General features: G+C 40.4%; 1 protein-coding gene across 2 annotated transcripts in view; it reads left to right on the plus strand.

Moving 5' to 3' along the window:
* The window catches only part of OLFM3 (olfactomedin 3), a 202,743-nt gene that overhangs the window by 129,494 nt on the left and 60,370 nt on the right, over positions 1-12,879 (plus strand). Inside the window, exon 1 of one of the 2 annotated variants that reach the window (XM_060774021.2) lies at positions 3,453-3,639. The exons of the other annotated variant lie outside the window; for it this stretch is intronic. Coding sequence (XP_060630004.2) covers positions 3,469-3,639 — 171 coding nt within the window. The 5' untranslated portion in view covers positions 3,453-3,468. Of the gene's footprint in view, positions 1-3,452; positions 3,640-12,879 lie in introns of those variants that run through there. 2 annotated transcript variants of the gene reach the window in all.

Genomic DNA, 12,879 nt, shown 5'->3' on the forward strand with positions numbered 1-12,879 from the left:
TATAGATGTATAGATGTAAACTTGAAACTTGCCAAATACTCTATCAGGTGTTTTAACATACATGGTACTGTCTGAAAATGACACATTGCACGGGCATATGTATGCATTGCATATACATTCCCTGATCCTAGACATTTTAGTATTAACAAGCTCTGTTACTTCTTCTGAAGAGAATCTCCTGTAATGTTCCTGTGACTGGAAACCCAAGATCCAGAAATATATAAGTATAGAATGGGGATATTTCGTTCTGTAGTACTACATGTGAAAAGGATTCTTTGCTGCTGCAGTGTGATACTGCAGGAAAGAAGGCAAATGCTATCTTATCCAGGTTTAATAGAGCATGGCTTCGAAGTTGAGAGAAACACCATAGTAGTCCTCCTATACTCTGTGCCAGTCAGGTCTCTTCAAGAGTACTGTACTTAATTCTGAGTACCTCATTTTAACAAGGATATAGATAATCTAAAGCAAGTTCAGAGAAGGGGAACGAGGATGATAAGAGGTATGGACAATAAAACGTATGTGTAGGGATTGAAGAACTCAACATGTACATCTTAGTGGAGAGAAGAGAAAGAGGGGGTTGGCATGATCACACTCTTTAAATGCCTCATAGACTGCCAAACAAAGGAGACAGGGCAAACTTGTTCTTTGCAGCAAAATGAGGTCTGATGCCTGTAAGTTATAGGATGGTGGATTTCAGTTGATCATTAGAAGGAACTTTTTGACAGAGCAGTTTGTCAATGGAACCAATTGCCTCCATACTACTCCATCTTTTTACTGTTTTCAAAGAGAAGTTGGACAGCTGTCTTCTGCAGATGCTCCAGCTGGAAATCTGACAATGAGTAAGGGGTTGAACCTTTTGGTCCATGGGACCTCTTCCAGATCTATGAGCATATTATACTAGTTCACTCACATGGCCTACTCATGATTTGCATCTGAAAGAGACACACCACAACACCCACCACATCTGTTTCCTGCTAAAGACAGACCTTGTGATTTCTTTTCAGAAGGATAAGGAAAATACAAAAAAAGTTACTTAAACTTCCATCCATGACTCAAGTGGAACTCATCTCCAATTAAGGGTGCCTGGGAGCCAAGCCTCAGGGCCAATAGACACTGGTGGCTAATCATCCCTTTCTGGTAGATATTATCTAATGCTTTCATGTGGCAACTGTCCTTTGGGATAGGCAGAGCAAGACAAGGAGGACTAGAAAGCCCAAAAAACTTGAGACATAAAGAACTCTAATTATCTCCCAACCAACTCCCTGTTTCCTTTATGAGAATCATAGGCTTTAAGTACATGTTTGCTGCTTTCTTCTTCTAACTTCAGCTTGTTGAGTGCCTTCTAACCTGGAGGTTTCAACTTTTGGCACTATTACGTCTTTTGGATTGCCTCTTGATAAGGTTCTCAGGGCAAAAGAGTCCTATACTCTTTTGTACTATAGTGTGAGCATTAGCGATAGCACCTCTGCCATTGTTTTGACAGGTCTTCTGCCAGTGTTACATTACTGCTGCTGCCCAGTAGCTATGTGGCACATTTAGTCTGGTTCCCCAGCAGCACTCCTGCCATCAACATAGCTTCTTGACTCTTAAGAGCACTCGATCCTACAACCTTAAAATGGTGGGGTTGAGTCATAATGAAAAAAACATATTTACTGTATAGTAAACTATCATATGTGTGTAATATTACATTGCATTGTGCTATATCATTTTATAAGCATTTTAAACCTGCTCTTCTTTTAAAAAGTATTCTAGTAGAGTTTCTGCCAGTGTTATCCTCTATTATTGCTATATGTATTCTGTGTATATATGGGGGGGGGAGGGATCGATAGATTAGATAGATAGATAGATAGATAGATAGATAGATAGATAGATAGATAACTGTGTGAAGCTATGTTCAGATATTCTGAGACCATTACATGGAAGTGATGTGGCAGCAAAAAAAGCCAATGGGATTTTGGCCTGCATCAATAGGAGTATAGTGTCTAGATCCAGGGAAGTCATACTACCCATCTATTCTGCCTTGGTTAGACCACATCTGGAATGCTGTGTCCAATTCTGGGCACCAGAATTGAAGGGAGATTTTGACAAGCTGGAATGTGTCCAGAGGAGGGTGACTAAAATGATCAAGGGTGTGGAGATCAAGCTCTATGAGGAGCAGCTTAAAGAGCCAGGCATGTTTAGCCTGAAGAAGAGAAAACTGAGAGGAGACACGATAGCCATGTATAAATATGTGAGAGGAAGTCATAGGGAGGAGGGAGCAAGCTTGTTTTCTGCTGCCCTGGAGACTAGTACGCAGAACAATGGCGTCAAACTACAAAAAAGGAGATTCCATCTGAACATTAGGAAGAACTTCCTTACTGTGAGAGCTGTTCAGCAGTGGAACCCGGAGTGTGATGGAGGCTCCTTCTTTGGAAGCTTTTAAACAGAGGCTGGATAGCCATCTGTTCAGGGTGCTTTGAATGCAATATTCCTGCTTCTTGGCACGGGGTTGGACTGGTTGGCCCATGAGGTCTCTTCCAACTCTGTGATTCTATGATTTAATAAGTAAGCCTCACAGAATGCTGTGGGGCAACTGAGGACACATGAAGATGAGAATGCTTAATTCTGTCACATCGGAAGTAGTCATTTGCAGTTCATTTTGTCCTTGCTAGATATTAGCACATACATTTCCCTCCTGTCTTTAAAAGCAATGTAACCAGCAACATGGCTTGCTAGTTATTAGCCTTCCAAAGAGTGTATGATTCTGTGTGGATAGATACATGATATAGAGAGACAGACAGACAGATGACTTTGAATGACCCATCACATTCTTTCTCTCATCTTTATTTTGCACAGCGGATTCAATCTACAAACATTGCCAAAGGCAATGGAAAGCTCCTCATATTTACTCAGAAGTAAATCTCACAGCATTCAGTGAAAACTACTTTGAAATGTGCACAGTTCTGTGATTATGCATTGCCAGCTTATAGTAGTGTTTTAGGGAGGTTTATAGCAATCCTTCGAACTTCACCATCTCTGCTATGGCCCAGGTATTGTCTGTACATTAGGAGAGGCTCTATTGTATACCTGCCAGTCCACATAGTGTAGTACATTAGCTCTGCAGTCCCTGTCCTTGGGGGTGATGCTTCATTAACCATCAGGTTGTCTCCCACTGGTTGAGCTAACTAGATTTTTAGCCGATGCCTTAGAACCTTCCATTCCCCCCTCCCTTTTCCTCCACAGGAAAAGCGGTAATAATTATAGGCATATAAAAGGACGGTGCATGTCTGCAGCCAGGCTGCTTTAGTTTGTGGTGGTATGAGAGACTAGAAGCTGCATGGGGTGGCGGGGGAGAGAGAGAAATGGAGGCTGCCTGGCTGTGTGTTTTAGTGGATGATTAAATCTGGAGAGGCTGATCCCCTTTCATGCTGTGGATGTTGTGAGCTGCAGGCACGCCTCTTTCTCTCTCCCTGCCAGTCTTGCACTAGGATGGTAATCAGTGACTATGAAAACTCATTAGCTGCCACAGCAATGAGTCCTCCACTGCTCAAGCTTGGTGCTGTCCTGAGTACCATGGCAATGATCTCTAACTGGATGTCCCAAACGCTCCCATCTTTGGTAGGACTAAATACCACCAGGCTGTCCACTTCTAATACTCTAGTAAGTAACTTTTCTCTCTCTTTCTCTCATTTCAAAGCCTTGATGGGGTAAGGGAGGAAGGGAGGGAAAGAAGGAAGGAAGGAAAGAAAGAAAGAAGGATGCTTCATTCCGATATTTTTAAGAGACCATTAATTTTGTCATTTTAAGTTTATCTTCTAGATCATCTTAAAATTATCAACTTGCTTTTTATTAATACAAAGCACAAACAAGACTCTACAACTACAGAATATTTGGAAAGCATCCTTGCAGATTTTTCAGTGGACTTTGTTTGGGATACTTGTTATACAGCACTGGTCTTGCATGCAAGTATTACAATGATTTGGGTTTCTTACTTATTTTGTAAAGCTCCTACTCCTATTTCCATTTGTTAGATGATTATTCCAAACAATTTTTGCTGTACTTACCGAAAGCAAAATAGATTACATGCTATCATTGTTTCTGTTGTTTATTTTCCCTTATTCTAAAAAAATACCCCACAATCATAAGCAACAGTGCACAAGAATTGTCTCCTTGTCTCTTTTCAATGCTGTCTATAAATATCACAGCATACAAAATTCCAAGTGGGAGTTTGAGGAAGGGGAGGGAAGTTGAAGACAAAACTTGCAAGCAGCCTGAGTAGTAAAGCATGTCAATTATTATTCCCAGGTTTTTAGCTGGAGGAGTGTTTTGCTACTTTTCCTAGTGGATTTCATCTTCCGTTATGACTCTTTGCTGCTCATATATGATTCATGGCCGTATATCTCGTTCTACAGAACAGCAGCCAAATTGCTCTTATCAAAATTGCCCTTATCTCATTATGTGGTCTGAGTATTGCCTTAATAGTTCAGTGGAATGGCGGAGTTCTGGGTTGTTTGCCATATCATTTGATGAAAGAGAGCTAATCAAAGTTGGAAAAGAAGGGCACTTAACTTGATCTCTGTGAGGATTCCTCCTTCCATGCCTGTGTTTGATGTGATTGCCATCAATCTGAGTGCAACAGGAAGAGCTGAGTGCTAAATTTCACTTAAAAACCAGGCATGTAGTTTAATTTACTGGTTAGCATCAAATTTGCTCATAGCCTCTGGACAGGAAAAAAGGAAGATAACAGTATTTTATTTTTTTCGTGTTGTTCGTTTGGGCCATTTGCTTTATTATTTTTAAGGACTTTCTAACATAGCCTATTGATATATGAAGGTGATATTTTGGGCTAAGAGGGAAGATAACCAATAATATTTCTCCCAAATACAACTTCATATCACCCAACTTTTACACTTACTGTATTTCAGGCACAATACGAATTTATATGAACTCTGACTTAGTACACAGTAAGGAACAATTTTTCACCTAGGATAAACTAGACTTCAGTGGATCTGTCTCTGATGATGGATTGGAACCATATCTCTATCCTGCAGCTTCCTTTTTAAAAATATATTTGATGGCTTCCTTCGCACAAGTTAAGATTAAAATCTAATTGAGATTAGTTACGATAGATATGAAGCAGCAGAAATAAAGCCACATTGTGAAATAATGTAGGATTCTTATTTCAAAATTTCAGAAGTCAGCATAGTGTTGTGGATACACAAATCGGCTGATGTTTTCTGAGTCCCAAAATTGCTAGCTGATCTTGGGACAGTCACTCACTCACTCACTTACTCACTCACTCGTGCTCCTAGCTTACACTACCTCAGAGAGTTAATGTCCTTGTACACATAGGAAAACAATATACAACTTTAATAGATAAGCAATAAATTCAGCCAATTTACCTAGATTCCCTAAATAAAAATGACTGGTACTCCTGGGAAAAAATAATACAGCTGATCCATCCATGGCTTGAAAATATTGAAAAGTAATTCCAAAAAACAAACCTTGAATTTACCATTTTATGCAATTGACACCATTTTACAGTGCCGTTGTGTTTAACAGGAGTATCCATGGATTTTGGTATCCACAGTGGATACTAAGATCCCACTGGAAGTCAGCTGCGCAAGCATATTGGGGTAAGAATTGGCATAGGGGAAAAACAGCAGCCATATCTTTGTGAATTGCTGCAAAAGTCATGGATAGTATTTAAGGGTATCAGAGGAATGTGCTTATACTTCAACCCACCTGTGTTTCTTCCCCAGAAGTACCTGTATGTCAAGTTATTATGTAATTGTGCATTATATAAGGTGGGAAGTGTGACAAATTAACCGTAATAAGTGCTAAGTGCTTCTAACATCCACTGGTGGGTAGGGGAAGACTGAAATATTAATCAAAGGGCGGGCCTTTAGGCTAAGGTGCCCCACATATCCCATGCCAAAGCCCTAAAGCAGCTTCTCTGACAAAGCAAAGAGATCATGATAAATGTGGAAATGAAAGACAGGATGGCCTGAGTAAAAGGGGAGCCAAAGATACTTCAGGATTGGCGAGTGGGTTTCCATTCTTCAGGGAGAAACCACAGTTTATTTTCTGTTAGTTTGCATGTTCACTCTCCCCATCCTTTCCTGCTTCTCTCCTGATAATTTAGCTTTGGGGAAAAAAGGATTTTTGCAATGAGTTAACGCTTGAAGTATATCTCTAGGGATATATATCTCTGTAGCTAAATAGACACGGACCGTATGTGTAGATATAAGATAGATCCTCACTGTTCCAGTATTTATTGCACAGAATCTTTTTAGATATGTTCAGCCTCAGAAGTACAGAATAATCACGAAATACTTTGACCCTAGAATTAAACTGTATCCACACTCTTGTATGCAAGAGCTCCTAAAGCTTTCCCCAGCATTGCCTCTGTGATCTCTAGGTCAATATTATGATCCCCATATTAAAGACTGAAAATTAGAAAACAATGGTTTGTTTCTGTTTACAATGGGCAATTGGTAGGCATGTACTTCAAATTGCCCTTGGCCAAACCTTTATAACAAGATTCATCCAATTGCATATGTCAATGCAGCTAGAGCATATGGGCACTAGATCCTGTCTACTTTTGGAAGCTAAACAGGATCATCCCTAGTTAGTACTGGGATTGGAGAACCCCATCTAATACTAGATGCTGTGAGCTATATTTTAGAGTAAGGAACTCCTAAGGTTTCCCCCTTGTGTGGGAAACCTTAGGAAAGACAACTTGAAGGCACATCACAAAACAGATCAGAAAGCCAACTTTTCTTCACTGAGAAAAATTATTCCCAACCTATCAACCCACTTGCTACTTGAATGGAAGTTAAAAGTCTTTTATGCCTCAGGAAGGAAGAAAAGGTTTTCCAGTAGGTAATTACTGTGTGTTCCTTGAATTTAATGGGGTTGTTGTCTCCTTGCCAAACCAAATTGCCTTCCATAGGACCTGTACGAGAAGATAGCCCAGGGAACTGAGGCTCAGAGAGGTATAAATGGAAGAGAAACTAAAAAGATGTTATCTCAAAATAGAATGATATGCTTCTACCAAGTCTCTCTATTGTCAGCTGCAATTCAAAGACAAAGCAGACATAGCTCCCCCCATTCTCCTTCATGTCAAGTAACTTCAGTTTTGTCAGCCCTTCTTCTAACTTTACTGTTTCCCCTTACTTAGTTCTACCTGATTTCTTTTCATTATTTCTTTCTTGTGCAACATTCCTCAACCTACACTTAGCCTACATTTTCCTGAATCTGAACTCTGCCTCTGGAAAATACTAAAGCAGGAGTGAGTAACACGTGATGCTCTAGATCAGTTGTTCTCAACCTGTGGGTCCCCAGATATTTTGGCCTTTAACTCCTAGAAATCCTAACAGCTGGTAAACTGGCTGGGGTTTCAGGGAGTTGTAGGCCAAAAACACCTGAGGACTCGAGGTTGAGAACCACTGCTCTAGATGCTCTTGGACTGCAACTTCCATCATTCCTTACCCTTTGCTGTACTGCCTTGGGTAAATGGGAATTGGAGTCCACTGAAGGTCTACATTTATTTATTATTTCAAATATTTGTTCCCCGCCCTTCTCAACTACCCTGGGAAGGACTCAAGGTGGCTTCCAGCCGGCAACAATTTGATGCCTCAATGTACACAGATTAAAATACATAACAAAACAAATAATTATATATCGTTAAAAACATTAAATCAATACAATTAAAATTGTATTGTTCACCATCCTTGCACTAAGGGCACTCAAAGCACCTCCAGAATGAGGAAAAAGAGAATAGTATCTAGATATGAAAATTATGATATCAATATGAAAATCAGAGGTGAGCAGAGTGTGGCCCTGAGGCCAAGAGTGTTCCCCTGCACTGTTTTCTCTGATTCCAAATTGTTATAGACTGCTGTTTTTATTTCCTGGGGAAAATTACAGTATGAACTACCACCCTTGTAAGCTTCTAGGAAGAGCAGTTCATCTTTTAAAGACAATTCAGTGTGTCAAAGGAGTTTTCAAGCTCATAAGAACTGAGAGGACAAAACTTATTTTCCAACTGAAGTTGACATTCAAGCTCCCCGCCCCCCTCAATGTTGGCTCAGCTCAGAAAATAAACGGAGTTAGTTCCAATCTTTTGGTAATACCTGTTCTCATTTCCAAGTTAACCCAGCAAGAGTTGTTACTAGAGCAGGATTTTACCCCACTCTATCCAGACCTCCACTCAGTTTCATTTGTTTGTTCCCACTCATCTCTTGGGCTCTCTTTCCTTCGTGATCTATTTTAGCTTGTAGCCTCCATGGGATATGAGAACAGTGTTTCATAACTTGGTTTCCCTCTCTATTTCACACAGTAAGTGTTGATTCCTGAATATATTTATGTCTTGAAAACATGCTTTTCTATCTGCGAGAGTATTTTCCATCACTCATACTGTGAGCCTGCCTCTATTAGAATCATGTCAGCACCTCTTTTTTCATGCTTTTTGCAGTCTTTCCCAAGGAGAGACATGATATACTGGCAAAATAGCTTTGCACGAAGGGGGAAATTTAACATTGTAGGGCATCATTTCAGTCCAGGTCTTTATAGTACATTTTAACTGTTACTGTGTCATTTTTCCCAGCAACAGAATTCCTTCTAAAATTGTAAAGATTCTGGAAATCATAGGAAAACAAAAAAAAAAAGCATGCACACACAGAGAAAAACCCAGAAGGCACTGAAGCACCAAGACCTAAATATAGCCTAATATCATCAATCATTTAAGCCTGGGTAGCCAATCACAATACCCTTCCACTGTGCCTAAGGAATGTCTTTGTGCTAAATTTGCTCAGATGAATGGGAGGAAGGTTGCTGAAAACATCTTGTAGTAATAACTTTGAAAACATCATAAATTCAGTATGCAAGATACAAAGGTCTCTGCTAGCATGACAATGTATCACGTGCAAGTATTTTATCCTCCAAGGTTCCTGAATATTCATTCCTTTTCTTTCTTTCTTTCTTTCTTTCTTTTTCATTTCCTCTCCTCGTTCACTGATTCTTTGAGTCCTTCAGGGAAGAAATGATTCTCATTTTGTAATCTGTAGATCCTCGGTATCTGTTGGGGTTTGATTCCAGGGCTCCCTATGGATACCAAAATCTTTGGGTACTCAAATCCCATTATATAATGGTGTAATAAAATGGTATCCCTTATACTGCTATTGGCGATTAGATTATGTGGAGGTGGATTTAAACGGTGCTATTGGCTGAATTTATGAATAGGGAATCTGTGGATACAGAAGGCCAGTTGTGTTATACTCTGATGACTGCCATCTCCATAAATGGTTCTATAGCAGAAGTGGACCATTTGTAGACCCTGAAGGTAGATACATTTCTATTACCACCATCCTTCACTGTTAGATGGTGGGAACTAGGATCCAACATTTAGAAGACCATGGGCTCCCCTCCTCTGTCTATAAAAAGTAATTAATTCATGCAAGGTTTCTAGTGAGTAGACATCATTGTGATAGTGCCACATTTGTGACCAGCTCAGTCTCTCAGTGAGAGTACCAATCTCTTTTGTCTTTTCAACCATAGAAGTAACTGTTACATCCTTGCAAAATCTTTTTTCCACAAGTGACAAATTTAAAATGGAATGCATTTATTTCAGAAAGGGTTGGGGCTTAAGGATAGTTAATCCTGCTTAATTTCTAAGTCTAAAGCTGACTAAATATTTGTACCACTAAAGTTGGCACTCCATATCTGTGGATTCATCATCTATCGATTCACTCAAGGACTGAAAATATTATTAGGAGTAATAATATTAATAATAATAATAATAATAAACTTTATTTGTGTCCCGCCCCATCTCCCCTGGTGGACTCAGGAGCACTTACAAATCCTAAAAGTAAATCCTGACTTTCCCATTTCATATAGGAGGCACTATTTTATTAGGAGCCCCCAGTGATGCAATGGATTAAACCCTTGTGCCAGTAGGACTGCTGACTGAAGTCGGTGGTTTAAATTTGGGGAGTGGGATGAGCTCCCATCTGCCAGCTCCAGCTTCTCATGCGGGGGACATGACAGAAGCTTCCCACAAGGATGGTAAAACATCTGGGCATCCCCTGGGCAATGTCCTTGCAGGTAGCTAATTCTCTCATACTTGCAGTTTCTCAAGTCGCTCCTGATACAGAAAAAAAATCTATATTATTAAGTCATTGTATGTAATGGGACTTGAGCATCCACAGGTTTTGGTTCTCGAATCAAACCCCACCTGGAGTCCTCTGCACTTTGATAGCTTGAAAACAGTGAAATGGATACAGGATACTACAAATTTTGATACCTACAAGAGCCATGGTGGCCAGATGGAACCAATCTGAAGCAGATACCAAGAGCATACTGTACTTCCAAATAATAATCAAATTGTCTTATTATGTAGCAATAGGAAGAATAATCTTTTTTATTCTTCAGGTTTTTTGTAGCAGAATGTCTTTGTACCTACAGTATAGTTACCAATGTATTTGTTTATTCACCCTGTGGGTTCCCTCTGCAGGAGCCTCTTAGCACCAATTTTTCCTGTTTTGTGCTTTGGACTTGGCTACCACCCCAGCAACTGCATAATCCATTACCAAACCATTGTTGTAAAATTTGAAGTGACTTTAAGTGCTACATAAATGTCATAAATGAGGTGGTATATGAATGGCATCAATAAAGAAACAGCCAGGATGCATTGTAATAGCTGTACAGCACTGCCAGAGTGGAGCAAATGTGAAAGGGAGATAAATGGGAGACAAGCAGATCATAGGCCTGGGTCAGACATGTTTGGACATCACTTGATTTACCATTATTTGAATTACTGGGGAAGCACTTGGCTCAATGGCAGAATAGCAGCTCGACATATGGAAGATCTTCAGTTCACTATGCTGTATTTTCAAGTGAATGGGTGTCAACTGAACTAGCCTTTTCAATTGCTGCTATCTTAGCTGAATGGGTGTTTATTCCTTTCCATCTCAAAATATATCATATATTCCTGGGCAGAAAATTCAGGTTTGCCTCAACACTTGCCCTCAAGAGAAATAACAGCCATTAAGTCAGCCTGCATGCAACATTTACAATTACATATTACATTTTTGCATGGGTAGTCTATGACCTGTAAGAATCTCATCCCAAAACAGAGGGGGGAAATATTACTCCTTCACAGGTTGCAGCTGCACTGTAGAATTAGTGCAGTTTGACACCACTAACTACCATGGCTCAGTCCTATAGAATCATAGGAATTGTAGTTTTGTGAGGCACCAGCATTCTTTGGCGGAGAAGGCTAAAGACCTTGTAAAATGACAACTCTCTTGGTTCCATAGCCTTGAACCATGACAGTTAAAATAGTGTCAAACGGCATCAGTTCTATAGTGAAAATGCACCCTGTCCACTAGCTGTCTGTGAATTCTTGGTGACATTGTAGGCATGAGCATGTTTTCAAAATGATTGGAAAATGGTAACTGGTTCAAAAAAAAAGGCCATGACTTCTCACTAAGAATGGAGAAAGTTCACTATCTTGTGCCATTATATTGTACTCCATCAACAGCATTGGCTCTCACTTCAATTCCAGATTTAAAATGCTGGATTTTACCTTTAAGATACTAAATGGTGAGGTATCATAAAAGTTGTCTTTTGCCCATTGTTTCTACTTGAACCTTCACATCTCTTTAAAGGTCCTGCTCTGAGAGCCTCAGCCTAGTTAAGTAAGGCAAGCATTCACTAAGAAGAAAGCCTTTTGTCATCAACTATGGAAGAATCCTTTCCAAAGATTTACCTGTCTCTTTTGGGTGTTAAATCTCTTTCTGTATACCTCAGCATTTTAAATCATGTGTGCCATCTAGGCCCTTCTGGCTTAGAGTTCTTTTTCCCAGGCATCATTGATGCTTTTGCATGTATGCTGCTCTTGATTTTTATACTATACTAGCCGTCCCCTGCCACGCGTTGCTTTGGCCCACATGGGGGATCTGTGTGGGAGGTTTGGCCCAATTCCATCGTTGGTGGGGTTCAGAATGTTCTTTGATTGTAGAATCATAGAATCAAAGAGTTGGAAGAGACCTCATGGGCCATCCAGTCCAATCCCCTGCCAAGAAGCAGGAACACTGCATTCAAATCACCCCTGACAGATGGCCATCCAGCCCCTGTTTAAAAGCTTCCAAAGAAGGAGCCTCCACCACACTCCAGGGCAGAGAGTTCCACTGCTGAATGGCTCTCACAGTCAGGAAGTTCTTCCTCATGTTCAGATGGAATCTCCTCTCTTGTAGTTTGAAGCCGTTGTTCTGCGTCCTAGTCTCCAGGGAAGCAGAAAACAAGCTTGCTCCCTCCTCCCTGTGGCTTCCTCTCACATATTTATACAGGTGAACTATAAATCCCAGCAACTACAACACCCAAATGACAAAATCATTTTTTTTAGTGAAGGACATACATTGGCCTGATAGGTGTCTTGTGTTCACATTTGGTGTCAATTCGTCCAGTGGTTTTTGAGTTCTGCGAATACAACAAATGAACATTACATTTTTATTTATATAGATTGTATTTATTTTATATTTACAATATTTTTGTGCTTTAATCTGTCATCACAAACTGCTGTGGAATCTGATGACCCACCCCATTGATGAGGTCACATAGGGTGATTCGCCAGCCTCTGTGGTGAATTGGTGGAGCAGTGGTGCAATCCCAGTGCCCCGCACCCTGCCTCACCTGCAGCAACCCTCCCACACTGCACGGCTTTCCCCCATTTTGGCCCAGCTGTTCCCAACAGAACAAGGGAAACCTTCCATGTTTTGGGCAGGGCATTGTAGGTTGCTTGCACTCCAGTTGATTGACGGAGCTCTGCTGGAAGTCAGCGTGCATCATGTGATGGGCATTGTGGGGCTCCAGGATCAACTAAGGAGCAAGAGTCCT

The sequence above is a fragment of the Anolis sagrei genome, chromosome 4 (assembly GCF_037176765.1).
Source record: "Anolis sagrei isolate rAnoSag1 chromosome 4, rAnoSag1.mat, whole genome shotgun sequence".
In the NCBI taxonomy this organism is placed as follows: domain Eukaryota; kingdom Metazoa; phylum Chordata; class Lepidosauria; order Squamata; family Dactyloidae; genus Anolis; species Anolis sagrei.